Genomic DNA, 21843 nt, shown 5'->3' with positions numbered 1-21843 from the left:
AGGGGGAGGGGGGAGGGGGAGGGGGTGCGAGGAGCTCTCACATCCCCTTCTCCTTCCTCTCGTGCACAGGGCCCCTGTGTCACTGGGGTGTGGTCCTCCTGGGCGGTGGCTCCATCCCTCTCCCTTCTGGGTCCCACCAGCTTCCCCATCTCTTCCCCTCCCCCTCCTCTTCTGGGGAGCAGCAGCCGGGGGTCGTCCTGATGCATCCAGCGTCCTCCTGTCTCAAGTCTGTGACGCCTGAGGAGTGAGGTCCTCCCACTGTGGGTCCTGGGTGTGTTCACAGACAAATGCCTCCAGCCCATTACCTAAGGCCGGCTCTGCAGTGGGGGCCGGAACCATCCTGGGGCCCCGCACCCCACGAGGCACCTCTGCCTCTTCTCATACAACCATCTTTCTTAAAACCAGAGGGGAAGCTGGACTCTGGTCCCAACCCTCTCACCAGCCACCGCCCCCCGCCCACAGTCCCCAGCCAGCCCTTCCCTGTCCATACCGCAGAGGAGAGACGGGGGTCAGGGACGGGGCCCCCAGAGGAGGTGAAGAGGAGGGGCCATGCTGCTCACCCAAAGTGCCCCCTGCAGACAGGCCCCGGAGGAGCCTGTGGGAGTCCTCTGGGGACACTTAGGGGGACACTACACCCTGGCTCAGAAGCCTCCACCCCGCGTGTCCGGACCCATTGATGTGAGCTCTGGGTGTGAGGCTCTTCCGCATACTGTTAGGGACTAGGGAAGCCACCAAGGTGGAAAGACACAGGAGCCATAGATGCGGGGCCAGTGAGCACCCAGGGCTCTTCCACGGCAAGAATGCCGACTCCAAGGCTGCTGTGCCCACACAGGACGCCTGGGAAGGCTCCAGACCACACGCACTAACACCCCTGACTCAGAACACACTCCCACTCCTGCCAGAATGAGGCCCAGCTCAGAGGAAAGGCAAAGTGAAGAAAACATTCATCTAGTACCTACCTATGATGGAATCCCTCCGGAAAACATCTCTATCGAAAATGTAAAATGACAGGTGACGAAAACTCCGGGGAATTTCACAGTAAAAGTCTTCTCCATAAAAGGGGCTGGAGAAACAAACAAAATGCTCATGGTTAGAACCCAGGCGGCAGCGCGAGCACCCTCCAGGCACATGCCTACGACTGCGTCTTTCAATGTTCCATGGAAACCCTGCACTGTGCTCTACCTCTGAGACACGCAGTCACAGTCTGGACTGCAAAGGACCCTCGTGGAACCGGGCCTCATCTCAAAGGCTTGTCATGATAAGCAAATGAACTGGGAACATGGCTTAGCTGACATTTAACACAGACTGTGGCCATGAGCAAGAAGATATCTGCTGCACGTGTCCAAGGGTAGCACAAATATTCCAGACTGTGAGATGCTTTGAAGGTAACTGGTTTGGGGGAGGGGGTGGCAGCGCTCACTTTATGCCTTAAAAGTGAGACACAGTGTTCCAGTTCCACACATGGCTCCTTTTCCTCCAGAGAGCTGGTGCGAAATCCCACCTGAATGGCCATCCTGGCTCCTCATGGGACAGCAGCCCCCACCACAGCCGACCCTCCACAGGGACCTGCTCACGCCTGAGGCACCTGCAGATGCAGCAGGACCACAGGTTGAGACTGAAAATAAACTGCAAACTCTAACGAGGGGCAGCAAGCCAGTGGGCTTTGTCCTTAAATAAACCTCCCCATTGTTCTGGTTGGGCACAGGCTGGAGTTAGAAAACGGAGTTCATTACACCAAAAGTGACACCACCTGGACCTGACCAGCGTTTAGGAAATTGAGCAATTACTTCAGTACATGCACACCTACAAATGACTCAAAACTGAAACAATTCCATCTTCAGGAAGCTTTATGGCTAAGGTCCAAACTATGAAACATTTAAATTGTTCAAGTAAGAACTGAAACGGCACATGTCATGTTTTGTTAGAAAGCAGCAGGAAGGTAAATGGAGCTGAGGCCAACATGCGTCTATGTGCCAAAGATGACTGCAGACCCGCCTCTACCACACACCTGATGCAAGAACTAAAGCTATAAACCTCACAGAGGAAAACACAGGAACACATCTGCAGCCTGGAGGTGGTAACGCTTTCCTAGACATGATGCCAACAGCACAACTGCTAAAAGAAAAAAAAAAGATAAATCAGACTTCACCAAAATTAAAAACATTAAAAGCGTTTATGCTTTAAGAGACTCCATGGAGAAAGTGAAAAGACAGCCTGGGAAAAATATTTGCAAATCAGTTATCTGATAAAGGACGTGTATCCATTACGAGAAAGAACTCTTGGGATTCAATAATAAGATGACAAATAATTCAATAAAAAAAAAGGCAAAACACTTGAACAGATACATCTCCAAAGAAGACCGACAGCCAACAGGCATGTGGAAAAATGCTCAACGTCACCAGCCTCCAAGGAAATGCAAACTGAACCAGGACATATTGATAGCGCTTTGACACGACCCCAGACAGCGTTGCCAGCCCACCCTGGCTCTAGAAAGGAGAGTCTGGGAGACCAGATGAAACCCACCTCTCCCTCTTCAGACAACTTTCACTTGTCTGCTTAAATTGTTTGAGCATTTTGGATACAGAGAAGTATCCACCTAAATACAACAAAAACCATCATTTTATCTTTCAATAAAAGCAGAATGCTGGCAGACTTCCATCACTAATAGTTTCCTAGTCTAACAAATGCTTAATAGAATTTCAATTACTTTAAACATTTTCTCATTTGGCCTTTTCACTGGGATGAATCTTCCTCCAATTTTCCTGCAAGTACGCGGTTCCATCTGGTCACTATCAGTCCCTGATGCCAACAGGCCCGACAGGATAGCGATGCCCTGGGCTAGCCTGGGGTTAGCTACAGCTCTGCAGCCCACTCCCCACATGAGATGCTTCCTCTCTCAGTCCCTAATTATCCTCTGTAGGAGCCTCACACACATGTGAAGGCCAATGGCACAACCCACAGGAAAACCCTCGGAAGCTCCAGAGGAAAGAAACCCAGAGAGTAAGAGGGTCACAGTGCACGTGGGCGTGAGTGCTTTGTGTGTCCCTGTGCGTGTGCATGTGTGTATGCTCGTGGGCTGTGGGCACGTGTGCACATGGGCATGTGTGTGCCCTTGGGTGCATGTGCACACGGGCGTGCCTGTGCCCGTGGGTGTGACTATGGATGTGCCTCTGCCTGTGGGCACATGTGGGTGTGTGTGCATGTGCATGTGCCTGTGTGCCCACACACATGCAAAGGTGCAAGCAGCTGTGCACACACCCCTCGTGGTGCAGCACTTTTGTAACATGGAGCAAGGCCTGTCTGTCTCCCCCGCCTGCTGTGTAGAAACACAGGACACACGTCCTCCATGTTCAGGCCCATGCGCACTCCGGCCAGAGCCTGAAGCACTGGTGACCCTTGAGAAAGCTGTGCTCCTCAGGCACCATCCCAACACACAGGAAAAGCCACCATCCACCTTTAAACCCCTTAAACAAGGGCTCAAATTAATACTTAGTTATAGCTTTTTAAACCGTGAAAAATCTTCTCTGTATTCATGTGCCAACCTCCAGGGGAACCAGCGGAGGCAATTTACAAAGCTGTGGTGCTTGAATGTGCTGGCCCCAGCGGGATCCACCCCGGGTCCTGGTGCTAAAGTCCCCATGAGCCGTCTCCCGGGCAGAGGCTCTAGGAGAGGTCCCGCAGCCTCCCCCAGCACCACAATGAGGGCCCTCAGCCACGGCAACCATGCCACGTCCAGGACACCTATGGTCACCACCCAGACGAGGAGTCCAGGAGGAACACAAAAGCAGCTGTGGGCCTTAACTCGAATCTGACACCAAAAGAGGGAAGTCGGACCTTCATTACGTTCAGACTTCTGAACAACAGCAGCCAGTGAGCTGTACTCACATGAACAGGGCCAGCCCAGCCTCCGTGGCCCACGGCGCCCCAAAGGCTGATCTGCCCTGAGCAGCGATGGCTCCAGAGCCCCACAGCCCTCGAGGCGCGCCTGGTTACACGTTCACTGAGGCATCCTGGTGCCATCTCCCTTGCAGAGCCCCCTCCCCACTGGCAAATGCAGGACCCACAACATGGATCTACCTGCCTCACCCGGGGCAACAGCCGGGGAGGGACTGGGATTAGGCTTAACCACGAGGACAATGCGTGGACAACGCGTGGTGAGGTGTTGGGAATGACGATGGCAGAAGCACACAGCACACACAGCATTTAACCCTCACAACACATCATCACCCCCCAATCTACAGGGAGGGAAACTGAGGCACCAAAAGGTTAGGTGCCAGCCCAGGGTCACGGATGGGGGCAGAAGTGGGGTAAGTGGGATGTGAGCCTCTGCTCAGCTTGGCTTCCCGCCTCCGTCAGAAGGCAGCTGCTGACAAGCAGCCGCCACGGCTGGCCACGTGCCCCTCCAGGGTGGCCCGGGCACGGGCTCCCAACCCCTGCGTCAGCATCCTTTCTGCGCCATTCAGCTCTGCTTCATCTCTTCTGGCGAGGGCTCTGAGGACAGCCATGGGACACCTGTGTGGTCAGAGTCCTGCTGCTCCTGCCCACCTCCCTGACAGACAGCCAGACACAGCGTCTGATGCAGGCAGTGGCTTTGCGGCGCCCCCCCCACACACACACACAGCGAACTCCCTGCATTCAGCCCTGGAGGGGAATGCAGGTCACCCATGGGACGTGGATGTGCCCAGACCCTCACCACAGTTCTCCCACACTGGCAGGTAACCAACCACATGCTTGCTGGGACCACGGGGGCTCCTGGGACAGTCTCGGACACACCATGGGGCGGGTCAGCTGCCTCTCAGCTCCTGGGATGAGACGCTCAAACACCTGTGGACTGAATGGGTCCCAGGATTCCTATTATGGTTTAGGACAAGCTCTACTGCTATAAACTGCTTTTAAATTTAGAAATAACCCGTCCAGTCATCTGTGATGGTCTTACAGCTTCTGCTATTTCTATCTCTTCCTTTTTATTGAACAGGTTTCTCATTTATTTATCTATTTTAGGTACCTCAGTTTCCATCAAAGGGTGTCAGCATCCCCTGAAAGCTCGCTGGATCCTACCACACGTCCAGCCAGCAGCCACTGCCGAGTGACCCACGGCTGAGCGGAGTCCCACGAGGGCAGTGACTGGTGTGGGGCCCTTGGCCGGGCGGTGCTGGGGATGCCACACCTCACCGTGGCTGCCAGGCCTGGCCAGGCCTACCTTTGGGGAGGAGACGCTCCACTTGCAACCTCCGCCCGGAAGAACCTCCTGAGAACCAGCTTCAAGACTCAACCTCACCGTGGCTGCCAGGCCTGGCCAGGCCTACCTTTGGGGAGGAGACGCTCCACTTGCAGCCTCCGCCCGGAAGAACCTCCTGAGAACCAGCTTCAAGACTCGCGTCCTGCATTCACAGTCAGGATCCCTGGGGGCTCTTTTTAGAACCTGGTGCTTAGAAGAGCTTCAGTCTCGGCATCCCTGGTCTTTGCCTCCTCCTGGAGAATGGGGCTTCACGGTCAATCATCTTTCCGTTTCTGCACTATGCACTGAGAAGCCTGGAGCCAGAACCGAGACTCAAACATAGGAGACGGGTCGGCATTTTGTCTTGCATCTGATATGGTTTTTTCCAGCCTTTCCCATTACCTATTTCAATGTTTTCTCTCCTTATTTCGTGTAACTTTTTAAATGTGCACTTCACTACTTTACTTCCTGTAAGTCATCTCAAATCTCTCAGGAGAAAAGTCATCTCAAATCTCTCAATATATTGAGCAGCTACTGACAGAGAGAAGAGTGATCAGACACAGGAAACCGTTTCACACAACAAGAAAGACACACGGGTTTCCCATCTTAGAGGGTCTGCGAGCGGCGGCGCCTGCGTGATTTGCACAGAGGATGGGAGGGAACTCGGGAGCTGAGGCTGAGGAGCCCCCTATGGCAGGAGGAGCCAGCAGGGCAATTGGGAGGGGGAGTTGTGCTCATGTTACTGGGCAGCACAGGAGGGTCTCAAGGAAGGCGTGACAGACACAGATCTATACTCTCAAATCCATGGCTCATTCAGCTTTTTAGACCTGTGATTTCTTTGTAAGGACTAAGACGGGCGATTTGGGGGAGGGTCAGGCCTCTGGAGACAGGAACCCTCTCCCCGGCAGGACTCTGCACAGAGACAGCCTTCCCAAAACCTGAGGTCCACCTCACCCTCGCCAGGGAGGCCTGAAGAAACTCTTGAAGAATGCGAGACACCCCAAAAGAAAACTCAGGGAAGTTGCCGGGGGCAATTCCCCATCTTTCTGGGACAATTAAAAATCTGAGAATGAACCTAGGACTAAAATCCATAAAGCCTCCCACTGACCACATCCAGAATCTGGAAGAGCCTCTGACCGGGGGCAGGGGGTATCAGCCCGAGGGGTACCCAGCAACCGGCTTCCCTGGGGCACAGAGGCTCAGCTGGGCACCAGGGACCCCCTTCCTGAGGGCCCAGAAGCCAGGGCTCTAAAATCAGAGGCTAATGCTGTGCAGAAGCATGCGTGCTTCTAATGGCCGAGACCCTGGGAGAGGGTCCTGGAGGTCAGCGGGGGGTGAACAGCGACACCCAGGGGTGGGCATTTTCTCACTCTCTCTCCTCGCTTGCTTGTTCATTGAGTTTAGCACCAAGGTCAGAAGAACCAGAGCTCGAGCCCCTGCCTGGCCATGTAGATGGTGTGTGAGGGAGTGAGGGTCCGGGCAGTCAGTCAGCTCCAGGTTGGCCCATAGGGCTGCTGCAAGTGTCGTCAAGGCAACTCGGGTCCTCAGCCCATGCTAAATGAACTGTTGTTCTGACATCATTACCGTCAACACTCTTAACAGGAAAACAAACTGGCCAGGACGCACAGCTCACCCACTGGACGATCCTTCCATGAGCCAGACGTCCCATCCACTGTCCTCTGTCCATTGCCCAAGCTGTGCTTCGCAACCTGGCGACCACAAGCCACATGCAGCTATTGATGTCTGAAGTGATCAGATATAAATCATGTGTAGAATTCAGTTAGTTCCTCGGTTGCTCAAGAGCCACCTGTGACTAGTGACCACCGTACTGGACAGAACAGAAAGGAACCGTTTCCAGTTTTGCAGAAAGTTCTATTGGCCCACGCTAGTCCTGGAGCCCAGGGACTGTATCCATGTGAGGTCCAGACCCAACTCCGCCTCCTTCACTCTCCAGCAAGGCCATCCACATCCAGACCAGCGCCCAGGCCCTTGCTCACTGGCCCCAACTCCAAGGACTATCTGAGGGTACAGAGGACTGTACCCATCAGAGCCCACAGGCTCAGGCCCCTGCAGCTGGGTGGGGTCTGCAAATCAGCAGCTGCAGAAACAGATGGTCCTGCCCCTTGGGGGGCATGGATACATGTTTCCCCAGCCCAGAGTTCTCTGGAACATATGTCGCAATGGAATCAAAAATCCTTCCATGGCCAAGACCCTTTACTGATAACTTCCCTAGGCCCTTTTACATGCCTTCGCCTGGACAATGCAGTCCTGGAGGAGCCGGAACCCGAGGCGCCCGTGATGAGTTGCACCTCCCCATCCAATTCAGCCCGGGTGAGACCCACACAGGCCATGGGATGTCTGGTCCCCACTGGATGGCTTTGGAAACAGGTAAATGTAAGTTTTAGAGACTTAAATCACAGAAGCCCATCCAAGGAGAATGCAAATATCCACACAGGCCCTGCCCCAGGGGACGGGCAATGAAACCAAAGAGGAAAACTTCCAGAGAAAGTCCAGAGTCCCAGGTGACCTGGTCAGAAGCTGAGTCTGTAAGGGCTGCCCCTCAGCCTCGCAGGACACGGTCCTCTCCCTGTGCAGCTCTCTGATCTCTGACCCCCAGGACATGCGCTCTGAGTGGTGGGGGCTGGTTCCCAGATGTGCACAGCTGGACACACACCTCCCAGAAGGCCAAACTGACTACTGCCCTTTGACACTTTTAAGCAGCCCTGCTGGCCTGACTCAGTGGACCCAGAAACTACAGACAGGCTGAAGGCTCATCCTCCCGTGAATAAATATTCAGGCTGCTAGTCTCTGTTCTACACGCTGGGAACAGCAGAGCATGAGGAGGAAAGGCCCTGGCCATGGAGCTCATGCTCTGGGAGGGGAGAGACCACAAGCAGATGAAGTCACAGTATATCAGAGGACAGAAGGTGCGGGGACAGGAGGGGCAGCACCATTTTCTGGGACAGGTGCTGGGAAGCCTCACTCCAGGTAGAGCCAATGGCAGGTACAAAGGCCCTGGGGCTACAGGGCTTGTGTGTGTCAGGACGAAGAAACGGGGAGGCCGAGGGGCTGGACAGAGCACAGGGTCGGGGGCAGCCAAGGCCGGGGGGTGGAGGGCATACATTTCAACACACTGGCCAAGGGGACACAGGTCCACAGGCTCAGGTGCTGGCCAGCAGAAAGGTGGGCTGTGTGCACACAGGACGGAGCACCATCACCTCTGTGAGCACGGGTCAGCTGCAAGAGAGCCCAGGACCTGGTGTGGCAGACCAGGAACCTAAGGATCACTTAAGCCATTAACAGGATGAGTTTTCCTGTAGACACGGTGCCATGAGGCAGCTCTGGAGAACAGTGGGCCGCACAAGGCGTGGGGTCCACACAGGACCCGTGGACATTTAGTCCTAGCAGGGCCAAGACCGTCGGGAGCCAGAGGAACAAGATGCCCACAGGTGACTTGGTACAGAAGGACCAGAACAGGAGCCAGCCCCTCCCTGTTCGTAGTGGGATGAGATGCAAGACAAGGAAGCAAGCTGGAAAACCACTCCAGGCACGAGAGGGGCTGCAGTTCAGGAACACGGAGCATCTGAACTCGGCACAGGGCCTGAGAAATAGCTGGAGAGGCTGGCTGCACCGTAACAATCAGCTCAACTCTAGATGCCTGGAGGGGAGGCAGCGCGCACACCATCCCCAAGCCCAGGGTGTGGGGAGAAAGGGGTGGGCGGTCACAGGGAGGACAGGCCAGTCCAGCCACTGCCCCCCCACTGCCTGCACACAGAGCTTGGATGCACCGTCCACTGCACAGAAACCGAATCTGCTTGCCAAGGCATGGAAATCACTCATCTAAACTCATCTGCATTTTTTTTGTTTTTCCAGTGGCTAGTATTTCTAGAAATGCCACAGGAACGGCAACCATACCAACCCCAACTCTGCTGTCCTCACCAGCACCCACCCACAGCCTGGCCCCCACCTTGACATGGGCTCTGTGGGGTTTAGGTCTCCACGTGGAACTGTTTTTACTCTTATGGCTGCAAACCAGAGGTATTTTTTTGCACCACGTCTTGGGGGTCAGCTGTGCCTCATCTGTTTCCCCACAGTCAGCACATACAAGTACACCCCAGGAAGACATTATTTTTCATAGTAAATTGATCCATACTTAGATTTATGTGCAGATTTTTAGAAATTCCCTGTGTTTCTACTCCTTTGCAATCTGAATTTTGTTTGCTTTAAAAAAAAAAAGGACACACTCATGGGAAACAATACTTCCTCTCATTTTAACTAAAGACAAGAAATTGATTTTTTTTTAAGAGTGAAAATCTACTGGGGGGGCTTATATTGTGAAAACAAAATTAGACCCACTAAGTTGGCTATAATAAAAAAGACAGATAATAACAAGCGTAGGTGAGGATGTGGAGGAATCCTAATCTGATACACTGCTCTTGGGAATATAAAACGGTGCAGCTGTGCCTCCAGATGTCAGACACAGAGCTACTGTATGGCCCAGCAATTCCACTCCTAGGTACATTCTCAACACAGATGAATACGTGTGTCCACACGAAAACTTACACATGCATGCTCACAGCATCATCCATAGTAGACAAAAAGCAGAAACAACCCAAATATCCAACAACTGATGAATGTATCAATTGTGGTATATCCAACAAAGGAACAAAGCTCTGACACATGCTAGGATGTGCGTGAACCTTGAAAAGATCACGTTAAGTGCAAGAAGCCAGACACAAAAGGGCACATTTTGTATGACTCCATTTATATGAAATGCCCAGAATAGACAAACCCATAGACGGTGCATTAGAGGTTGCCTGGGGCAGGGAGGAGGCCGTTGGCAGGAAATGGCCATAGTTACAGGGCGTGGGTTCCTTTTTGAGGATATGAAGATGTTCTAAAATTGATTCTGAATCAATTTTAAAACTCTCTGAATGTACTAAGAAGCATTTGCTGTGGTTTGAGTATGGTTTTTCCCCACCAAAACTCATGTGGAGGTGTGGTCCCCACTGTGACGGTGTTGGGGGAAGCCTTTCAGAGGCTCCCAGGACCTGCCTCATGAAGAGATCAATCAACACCGTCTCTCAGGAGTGGGAGTTCTTCTCTGTGGGCTGGATGAGTTCTCGTGGGAGCAGGCTGCCTCTCGTGTCTGGTCCCTCCCCACCTGCCCACTTCCCTTCCTGGTTCCCTGCCACGTTGTGACGCGGCATGGGGACTTCACCAAAAGCCCCCAGATGTGACCCTGCAACTTTGGACTTCTCAGCCCCCAGAACTGTGAAAAATACTTTTTTCCTCTATAAATTACCCAGTCTCAGGTATTCCGTTAGAGCAACACAAGATGGACTAAGACACCACTGAACTGTACCTCTGAAATGAGTGAATTGTACAGTGTATGAATTATACCTCTGCAAAGCTATTTTTAAAATCCAAAATTTTGAAATACATAAAGATGTCAGAAAGTGAAACCTAGAATTAACATTCTAGAATATATCCTCCTACAATGTTTTTACTCTAAAGATATACAGATACATATAGCAATTTCTATTATATACAGACATAAAATAGAAACAGATACAGATATATGTCTATTTTTAAATAAAAGTGGGATTATATTGTACTGTATTCTAACATATAGTCAGCTTATCCTTTCACACCATGCCATGACCCCCTTTCCACATGAGCTCGTGGACATCGGAGCCTGGGTGAGGACAAGCACAGCCGCTCGGTCCGAGTTCTGCACAGCCAGGACAACACCAGGACAACACGCTGGTGTGTGGACATCTGCACCGTTCTCTGATTACTCCTGTGGAATAAGTCCCTACCAGTGGAACTACCAGGCAGAAAACACCCGCTGTGCCAAGGCTGTTGGAAGGGAAAGTCACAGAACCCTCCAGAAAGTCTGGACCAATGTACACCCCCACCACACTGTGCCTTATTACTGTTTCCAAACTTCGATAGACTGATGGCAAAAACAAAATCTGCTTTAATTTGAAATCTTCAATTATTGGTGAGGTTGAATGTCTATTATATGTTTATGAGCATTTTTAAGTTTAATTTTCTCTTGAAATGCCCTTGGCCCATTTTCTATTAGAACGCCCGTTTTTCCATATTCTTTTCATGCTCAGGATATTAACCCACTGGGATCTTTCCAATTTGTGCTGCAAATTAAAAGCCAAATACCCAATTCACAACATATAAGGAATACCTTTTTAAACTAAAAACACCACAAATTTATTAACGACTCTGTCATCAGTGGGCAAGTATGGGCGCGTGATCCACCAATCCCGATGTGAGCGCCACCAGAGCACCTCCCCCTGATGTCCCTCGGCCTCAGCCACGTCCCTTCTCAGGTAAAATGGCTGATGCCCCAGCCTTGTGCAGGAGCCACAGGCAGGGACCAGCAAGACGTGGCCACAGCACAGTCACTGGAGGTGATGGGGTTGAGGCACACAAAAGTCACCCCACGCTGTCCACAGATCCCCCCCTCCTCAGCACAGAGGACTGGACAGGCTGGAGGGGTTGCTTCCCTCTGCCCAGGCTCCGGTGTGGCCGGGTCCGCCACAGTCCCATGTCCCCGGGTCTGGACGGCCTGTCCTCCGCCCATCAGCAGGAGAGTCTGCACTGTGACCTCCCTGCACAGCAGAGTTTAAAGCGCGTTTTCTAAGGAAATAGGGAACTGGGTGAACGGGAGGCCAGGGCTGCCCTGCCCCTCATGGCCTGTGCTGGACAGCCCCTCTCTCTGACACACTTGAAGGGCCTGCACCGTGGGCCTCCCTGCCCTTCCCGCCAGGCTGGCTCTGTCTCACAAGAGGAATGCCCTGCCCAGGGCCATGCGCTGCCACAGGGGTCCAGAGCCCTCTTTCCAAATAAAGGAAACCCGGGCCTGAAAGGACCGGCTTGCCTTAAATGCCAGGGTCTGTCACGAGGAAGCGAGTGCTGCCAGCAGCACCTGCCTCCGAGGCTGAGGGACAAGCTCTCCTTCCCTCAGTCGTTACTGGAAGGGACTCAAGTGAAGTTTCACAAGGACAAAGAAAACCTCACTCGGGGAACAGCTGACCTCCCAAGGGAAGCCACCTGAGAGGAATTCCTCCTCCTCCTCCCAGAGCCCAGAGAAGTGGGCTGGCGGGCTCCTCTGGACCTGCAGAGAAGCCCCCGCTGCCCTGCAGTCACGTCCCCACATCTGCTCGGGGCAGCCCTGCCCCACACGACACTGCTCATGCTGCATGAACGCAACATTAGTCATGAGAAAGTACACGTGCATGGGTCCCCAGCTCCATGCTCCAGTGCAAACGCCTGCATCCATTCCCAGCATCTGGGGTGGGAACGCAGGGGCCAGGGACTTGGGGCAGCAGCAGAGGTCGCGTGACGGAGATCAGGGAGCCCCAATCCACATCTCCTTGTGTGTCGTCTCTGTGCTCCAAAGCCTGAGGAGCCATGGATTTGTGGCTCCCAGGAGGAACCCAGGACCCACTTCAGGAGCCGGCAGGTAGGAAACAGTTCCCCAGAAGACACCAGCCGTGTTCTGAGCGGCTCCGCGGGCAGCTACCAAAATGTTCACAGAGTTAAATCATTAACTAAAAGCTGGATTAAAATTTCATTACAACAAAGTTGGACTCATATGTCCCCAATAGAGGAGTTGGGAGTGGGGGACTGCTGGGCTCTGCCAGCCCGTGGTGCTGCCGACATCTGACTGTCCACGTGGCCTGTGGCCACACCTGGCAGGGAGAGCTCACCAATGGTTCCAGAGAGGAATCAGACAGTGCGAGCCCCCAGTACTCAGACACAGGGGACCTCTGGGGCTCCTTCTGGGTTCTGTGTCTGCCTTCCCTCAAGCCCCCAGTGGCACAGCCCCGCGTCTGCGACTCTCATGACAGATGCTACTTCCTGCCAGGTCTTAGCCTTGGCACTGGGCTCTGCCCCACTCACAAGCCATGGCCCGAATCATCCCACAGCAGTGCCCTGTAGAGAAGGGGCGACTCCACGGAGGGAAAACTGCTGTGTGACCCAGGAAGGTCGGGATGAAGAAGTGCAAGTGCCGGCCAAGTGCCCAGTGCCCACAGCCACGGTCCCCACAGATCCAGGATGGACGGACCTGAGGGACAGTGGCTGATCCTCTCCCGGGTGGAAGAAAGTCCAAGGCCAGGGCATTTTCTCCTAACGTGGGCAGCAGCTCCCTGCCCTGGGACCTGCATGTCACTGTCACCAGCCAGTCACAGCCCAACACTCCAGGCTCCAGCAGGAAGGTTGCAGGGCCTCCCTGTGGTTTAGGTCGGGTGGGGTCGTTTATTTCGAAATGCTGGCAACGAGCTGTGAATCTTCAAACCAAACCCAAAGACATGGTGGGTGGAGCAGACTGACAGTGCAAAACTCCCGGCTGCAGCCTTGTGTCTGCAGCCTGAGCATCGCTGCCCAGTACCCCAGCACGCTGGCAACTGGAGCACAGAGGGCCCAAGGGGGACCCGGGCGTGAGGACAAGCAGGCAGGTCCGGGCCACAGCAGGTACCAGGCATAAGCGGGAGAGCTCAGGTGGGAGAGGAGCCAGGAGCTGATTCTGCTCCACCTGGACCCGCAGCCTCATCTCCTGGTCTGCATCCTAGCACTAAGGCCTACTGGCCACCAGCCCCACCTCTCCGAGGCTCAGTTTCCCCACGCTACAGTTAGGGTAACTGCCAGGCTGTGGCACCCAGAATGTGGAGCCTTGGCACTCTCCCCTCGCCCCGTGCACGCCCTACAGGGAGATCATGAGCCCTCAAGTCCAAACTGAAGTCGGCTGGCTCTGCCACAGCCCAGCCTTGATGCTCCAAGTGACCCAAATACTTAGGAGGAGCCACAACCAGACGCAGCCCCTGTGGCCCCCGAAATGTTTCAGGAGGGGTTGTCAGAGAGGACCCAGGGCAGGGGAGAGGTGCTGGGAGCCCTGGGAGGCCGCAGCCGGCCCAGCCCCATGAGGAGGAAGGGAGACCGTCTGGCCAGGGGAGGCCTGTCTCCTCCACTCCTCAGGGACCCTTGGCGCAGCCCCCATGGTGGGCAGACCCACAATCTCTCCCACAGCATCCTGGCCACAGCCAGGGACCGGGAGGGACCTGGCAGGCACCACACTGCTGAGGCACCCCTACAGGGCCTGGGGTGACTCACTGCACGCTGGAGGCGCTCCATGCTGTGGAATAAAAGCAGACTCTCGCGGTTAGCGGCCTTCCTGTGGAGCTGAGAGAACCCTGACACAGGCATGCTCCTGGGCTTCAAAGAGAAACCGAAGGACACTCGGCCAAAAAGGGCCTGAGGCAAGACGCTGGGGGGTAGGGCAGGTTGTCAGCCGTACAGAAAGGACCAGGGCCTCTCTGACCGGCCACACGTCTGCCCTGGACCTAGAGAAGACCCTCCAGGCCATTAGAACCCCAGGGGCCACAGCCCACCCCATGGTGAGCCTAGAGTCCCCAAATCTACCCGGTCCTCGGGAGAGATGGCGGCAGCGAAATGGTAAATTGTGAAGAGGCCCCAAGCCCCAAACGGCTCCTGAGACAAACAGGACCGTCATGTTGGTAACTGTCAGCCCACCTTCATCAGAAGACTGCCAACGTGACCATTCCCAGACTAGGAAATGGTCCACACTTAAATCTACACCGTTCTCCCAGAAACTGGGAGTGGAGAAACAAATGGGAGAGGACCTGATCCAGTGTGGAAGAGGTCTTCTTCCACAGCGGAGCCCCACTCGGCAGGTGTGCGCACCTGCACGCGCACTCACATCTCTCCGCCTGCCTCCATCAGAAGCAAAGACAGAGCACAAACAATAAAGCTTTGATGGAAAACATACAAAGACTTTATAAAATCTGATTTACATAACACTACCCAGAAAAGTCCTCTTCCCCAGACTCACCTACAAAAACAGCAAACATGAATAAGATTATGAGGACCCACAAAAGCCCTTTCCATGAAACCCCACTTTGAATAAGGGCTATCCTAAGTGATGCTAGAATCCTGATACTTCCCGCATGCAGAGACAGATGCTGGATCACATGGGGCCAGGTCAGAATGTGGTCAGGTGTCTGGTGCCAGGCGGAGGCGGACACACCAGAGAGGCCTGGGTCCCGCACCAGAGCCATCGGCAGGAAACAGCCATGAGCACAGCAGGCTGACTTCTGCACAGGACAACTCGCAGACCCTCACCGAGCATGAGCCCATGGTTGCCCCTGAGACCCAGAGACCCTGCACCAGCCACTGGCGCCGTCCCCAGGACTCTGGCCACCGCAGGAACAGGGCTGCCCTGCCTTGTCTTGCACACTCAGAAGCGCTCCTTCTACCCGGTATGTCCAGGCTAATGACCAACACACCTCCCATAGTCTCTGGCATGACCAACTCTGCAGCTCCTGCCGACCACCTTCTCCATGGACACACGCAGACCCTGACCACACACAAGGCTCTTTAGGAAAATAAGGGCAACCTGGGGCCCCAGACAGAGGGTCACCTCTAAACTCAAAGCCCGCCACAGAGAAGGAGCAGGCTCACTTGCCCTATTCCAAACCAACACTAAACCCACCCACAGAGGTCCCAGAATAATATTGAGTGAAACGAGTCAGGCAGAGAAAAAGAAATACCACATGTTCTCACTTATTGGTGGGAGCTAAAAAAATAAACAAATTAATTTACCCACAAACACACACAAAAAAAACTGGGGGTGGGGGGTGGGGAAGAAGATATAACAACCATACTTTTTTTTTTGAAGTTGTTACAACAAGCAAACGGAAAGGACATTCTTGGGGGGGATGGGAGAGAGGGAGGAGGGCGGGAGGTGTCGGTGATGGGCCATAATAATCATATACATTGTATATTGACAAAATAAAAATTAAAAAAAAAAAAAAAAAAAAAAGTTAAAAAAAAAAAAAAAAAAAAGAAAAAAAAAAAATTGAGAAGCAGCACAACCTGGAAGACCCCAAAACTGAGACAGAACAGTCTCCCGCCAGGAGCACCCCAGGACTGAGAGAAGACAGACTCCCACCTACAGCACCCCAGAAGAGGGCGGATCCCGTCCTGGAGCACCCCAGGACTGAGAGAAGATGGATGCCCACCTGGGTTACCCCAGGACCGAGAGAGAGGATCCCCCATTACAGTAGGTATGGAATGTTCTAGGCCTTACTGTGGTCTGCATTTGTGTCAGATTTTTTTTCAAGCTTTAACTTGAGAAATTAGAGAAAAACGTAAATGTTATGACAAAAAATGTGACTTGTAAAGTCTTGTAATTTCACAGTGTTTTCTAAGTCAACAACTGGTTTTTAATAAAAGTGAGAGATGAACAGTCCATCTCCAAAACCACCAACTTCCTCTGGTCCCTTTCAGTTCTAACCCAAATAACTTCTGAAAAACTTCGGAAGTGTTGAGATCCTTCTTGGATTAGTCATTTCTACCACACAAAAGTACTATTTTCTGAACAATTACATCTCTCAGTACGCAGAGAGAAACTCTCATACCTGTGGCCCAACCAAGGACAGAACACATCCTCGTGAACAGACTCCCGTTCGGAAAGAGCTCGTCTGCCTCGGCAGAACCAAGACGCTGTGATTCTGCTCATTAGTCCAGAAGGGTTGTCTTTTTTACTTTATTAACTTCTTATTTTATGTAAAAAGAAAAAGAAAAAGAAAACCATATACAAAGAAAAGAGCAGAACATATTGGCAGTTATGTCTTATATTCCAGACCATTTTGGGTGCAATGACGACTGTTTAACAACAGGAATCTTCTAAGAACACAGCTGTGCCCCCTGCCTTTATCACTTAACCACACAGAACCAGCTCCTGCACAGACAGCCCTTCAGCTCACGTGCAAGGGGCTGGGGCTGGGGCTGAGGCGCCCGCCTGGTGGAGCCGGCGACACAAGAGCGCAGGGGCCACACGCAGCGCTCCCATTTGCTCTCCCGTTGCTGCTCCTCCAGACGCGGACGCAAGTGAAACCCAGAGAAGGAAGCAGGCAGCTCTCCAGAGGACAGGCCCAGAGCCTCGCCAGGCGCGGGCTCAGATCAGGAACCTCGCAGGAGCTGTCCTCACAGACGCAGGGCTTTGTGGAGTGGCAGACAACATCACCACTGAGGATGAAAAAAACATGAGGACACTGACACTTTGTGGAATATTCTTGGAAATGACTGGACTGACCCAGCCCTTAAGCCATGTCTGGCTTTGCTGTGTGTGTGGCACTGACTGCTCCTCAGGGCTCAGCCTTCCTTTCCTTCTGGGGCGGGGGCGTCACCTTGTTCTGGAAGCAGGAGGCGGCCCCTCCCAAGGAGGTCGCAGGACGCCTCCAGACAGATCCGTGTGCACTGGGGTGGGAAACCGTTTGCCTGCCAATCCCATTCCACAGCCTTTAGTTTCAGTAGTTAAGTAAGCAAATGATGGCTTACCATTTGAATGATAAAAAATCATTTTCTAAAAAGTTAGGGGTGTGAACGAAGCTCACTCTCAACATCGGGAAGATAATTTTCCTAGCAGGACAGAAGGGACAAGCCAGGGAGAAGGGGCCCATCCTCCCAGACGTGTCCACTGTGAATTCTTAAAATTAAATCTGCGCCCCACACTAAAGGTAAGGAAAACAGGGAGAGCAGAACACTCCTCGCTGAGTCAGAGGCAATGCTGGGCAACGGCGAGCCACACTCACCCCAATGCTGCCCACAGAGCATGACCGAGGGGCTCCTGCACCGGCTCTGGCTGTGGGCTGTTGCTGGCCCTGTCCCACCACCTGCCAGGCTGTGAATCCACAGCCTGAGAACACCCTCAGGCTCTTCTGAGTTCAGAGATGCAGACAGGGCTTCTTCATTCTCTACAGTGACTTTGCCAAATGAATGATCAAATTTAAAGGTAACGCTGACCCTGGAGGGAGCATGCTGGGGAGACTCGGGGATCCGGCTCCTGGAAGTCAGCACCGTGACCCAGGGTGGAAGCAGCAGATGGGTTCTGGGGTGTGGTGGGTGTCAGCTGCCATGGGTGGCAGGGACAAGCCAGCTCCGCCTGACCTTTGTCTCTCGGGTTTCTCCGTTTCCCCCCATGCGCACAGCCACCATCTGAGCCTGGCCCTTCCCTCTCTTGACTAGGCTATAACAGAAGCCTCCAGATGGGCCTCCTGCCGCTGGGCCCTGTCCCCTGTGGTTGAGGCCACGCAGGAACACAAGTCGAGTCTCACCAGCCTCTTCCTGTGACTTTCCAGTATGGCCACACTTCCCCCCCTTTTTGGAATTCTCATGAGACAAGTTTAGACATCATTAAACCACTCATATTTTCCATTTCTTTGTCTCTGAGCTATATTTCAAATTTATCTTCAATTTTCCCTTCACCTATGTCTAATCAGGTATTAATTCATTCACTGAGTTTTTCGTTTAAGTCCTTGTATTTTTCATTTCTAGAAATTCTTTTTTTTTTTTTTCCTTTTTGTCTTTTTTCGTGTCCGGCAATGGATCGCAACCCTCAGTGTCGCGCCCGTACCGGACCGGACTGGCAATGGGATCGCAACCCTCAGTGTTGCGCCCGCACCTCGCTCAGCCAGTGAGCGGGAACCGGTCTGTATGTGGGATCCGAACCCTCGGCGGGAGCGCCGCCGCACTCCCAAGCAGCTCACTGTAGCAGTGCGCCACCGGGCCGGCCCATAAAAATTCTATTTGGCTCTTTTTCAGACTGGCTCGGTCATTCTTTCTGGTTTTTACCTGCGTGGAATAGTGCCAGGCACTGCCAGCCCTGTGGCTCTGCTTCTGCTGCCTGTTGCTGCAACTGGCCCATGCACCTGCAGCTTTCCTTCCCCATGTACCTTGTATATTGTCTCCTCTGGGCTCATGTTCTTTGGAACTTTATATATGGGAATTCTTTGAGACCTGGATTGAAGGAGATGACAGGATTTGCTTTTGACCGGCACATCACTGCCTTGATGGATGTGGAAAAACTACTAATCCAGGAGTACATTAATTCATATGCGTGGATTGCGGCCTCTGAACCACAGATGTGCTGTGCATTCAGGCTGCAGACTCATGAGAGAGCCAATTTTTGGTTTCAAATATCCAGCACCAAGCGGAGACAGCAATTTTCCTTGCTAACTTCTTCTGTGGGCTGGGTTTATTTATCGTTGCCCTGCCAGGATGGGGCAGTGCTTGTGGGGGCGCCAGCTTGCAGGGCCCACAACATGAACAGAAATGCACCCACATTTCTTAAGCTGGGGCACTGTGCAGTGTGGGTGTATTTGCTTTTCTTTGCAGCCAGTTTTAACCCTCTGCTTATAGCACCTCTCTCTGGCATATTAGATAAGCTCTTAATAAATATTCATTGAACTAATGAATAAAGCAATACACAAACAATCAACAAGCTTATTCACAGGCTCTGTCAGGAAAGAGTGAATGGGCCGTGAGGAGTCGGAGGCTTCGCATGTGCTGAGTACCCATGTGAGTGGCCTTGCACGACAGCGCTTTAGGGGCTGCGCCCGACTCTGGTTGGCACACAGGGGCCTCCTGGAATGGACAGCATTGCTGCCTCAGTTTCTGCACATGGCTTTCAGTCCCCTCCTGCTCCAGAAGCACATTTTCTAGGCCACCCAAGCCAGAAGCCATGACCTCTAATTCTAAACTTCTAATTTTGATTCTAAACAGGACATGGGTCTGTGTGTCTCAGCCTTACCCAAAAGATGTTCCTGAATAGACCCCCGCCTCCTAGCCTAGCAGCTTCATGGACCTGCCAGCGGGGCCACAGCTCACGGTCCCTGGCCTCTAGCATTGTGCTGTTTGAGGCAGAAAGAACTTTCCTCAAATGAAGCTGAGAATAGATTTTTGAAAGGCACAGTGACATTTCTTTCCGTTTTTCTTCAGTAGAAACCACCACCCTGGTGTCATCTCCATCATCAGCCCCAAGAGACGCTCTTTCAAGGCTGACTCAGCTCCTGATTATATTCCTCAGGTGCAGTTCTCTTTGACAAATATTTCAAAGAATCTGAGTGTGCATTAAAATAGCACAAACAACTGTGATCGCCCGGCCTCGGAGCAGCACACAGGAGTGGCACTGGCAGGGACGGTGCAGATGGGGGAGAAGGAGATGGTTTCAGCCTCTCTTGGGGCAGGAGAGCCTTAATGGTTTCCTAAAATTAAATTCATTAAGTCATCAGAATGTGTTGTCTGCTCCCGCGTAGAAGCAATATGCAAGGATATAATTCGTCTGCTAAAAATGTTCTCGGAATCAAAGTAGCTGTTTTGATGAGACCACACAGCCCATAATTCTAAGCCCAAGGGTGGAGTCGCTGTCTGCCCAGAGTTGTCTCCTTTGATCCTCAAGCCACTTCATCATAAACCACGCACTCAGGAACAGCTTTCCATGCTTCCCCCGGACACCAAACCTCTAATTCCCACCCACCTGCTGACACACTTTCTAGAAAGACATCTGCGGACTCCCAGTTCTCTTCTCATTTCCCTCTTCCCAGCCTCTGTGTGAACTGCTGCGACCATGAGGTGCCATCCCGTCCTGCCCCTGTGCCCCAGCTCATCCGCATCCCGATGTCTGTGACAGCACCCCTTAGCCATGCCCTTGACATACTGGGTAGACATCGCGTCTTAAGCCTGAAGAGCGATTTGCTGAGGTATTCATGCATGCTACACATCAGATGTAAGACATATGAAGTGCTGGTGTTTCTTGGCTGACTTCTCTCTTCCCCAGATTATATCAATAAGTGTTTTCTAGGTCTCCTAACTCAGCTAATAGTCACCTCGAGGCCCATCTTATGTAGGCCTCTTTTGAAACACTTGAAGGAAGACGGTAGAAAAAGCTTCTCAGATGCATCCCTTCTCAAGTCCTTCACTGGTGCTCCCGTGCTGCAGTGCACACTTCCCAGTTCATCTCGAATTACAAGGAACTCGGACGTGTCTAGGTAGACACACAAGTAGCTACACACGTGCACTGCTGCTCCCCGTGCTTCCAGAGTCCTGGGCACAGTGAGCTTTCAGGGACATCAGTTCACCTCCAAGGACAGAAGCTCACACCCTAGCTGCCCTGCAGGCCAGAGCCCCGTGAACAGTCCACCTCCTCACTGAGACAAGCAACACGAAACACGGCAAGGGGACAGCGGTGTCCAGGATATGGTCCATCCCAGAGAAAACTGTACCAATATCTAATAAGGCAGCAAAGTACATTACCAGAGTGACTTTTCCACAATTTTGGTCCTAAAAACCTCCTCCTGGTCCAGGTTCACAGTGCAGAAGCAGTCCCTCATCTTGTTCGGCCCCGGGTAAGAGGGAAGGTTTTTGGCTTCACCTGAAAAGAAAAGGTAACATGTATCATCAGCTTAGCATGGAAATGTCAGTCCTCTCACTACCTACAGACACATTTCCAAATAACGGATTGACTTTACAGCAAGGCACCGCTTTTACTGAAGTACCTTCACTAGCTCTTTAGAGTCTTGGTTTTCTTGCTACCACAAGGGAAAACACTGACACAAACATCATTTCTGCTGCTGAAATGCAAGGTAACATGCACATCTCCCTCTACAGCAAATGGTGAAAGGAGGAACCTGCCTGGGGACTAAGGGTTATTTGTTTCACCCACATCAGTCCCTTTAACTTCTTTAAATCTTTATTTTAAAATGAAATACACATAACATAAAATCTGTCATCTTAACGGTTGC

The 21843-nt window shown here is 52.6% G+C and overlaps 1 protein-coding gene across 1 annotated transcript in view; it reads right to left on the bottom strand.

The window, feature by feature from the left end:
- The window catches only part of RASA3 (RAS p21 protein activator 3), a 102127-nt gene extending 80658 nt beyond the window's left edge, over positions 1–21469 (bottom strand). The window contains exons 1-2 of the mRNA XM_008577062.1: positions 21356–21469; positions 960–1063 (exon numbers count right to left, since the gene is read on the bottom strand). Of these exons, the coding sequence (XP_008575284.1) occupies positions 960–1063; positions 21356–21432 (181 nt within the window). The 5' untranslated portion in view covers positions 21433–21469. The remainder of the gene's footprint in view (positions 1–959; positions 1064–21355) is intronic.
- Positions 21470–21843: the final 374 nt, after the last annotated feature.

This window comes from Galeopterus variegatus, unplaced genomic scaffold, assembly GCF_000696425.1.
Source record: "Galeopterus variegatus unplaced genomic scaffold, G_variegatus-3.0.2 Scaffold1444, whole genome shotgun sequence".
NCBI lineage: Eukaryota > Metazoa > Chordata > Mammalia > Dermoptera > Cynocephalidae > Galeopterus > Galeopterus variegatus.
Note: the sequence above shows the minus strand (reverse complement) of the source record. Positions and strands in the feature narration are given on the sequence as shown.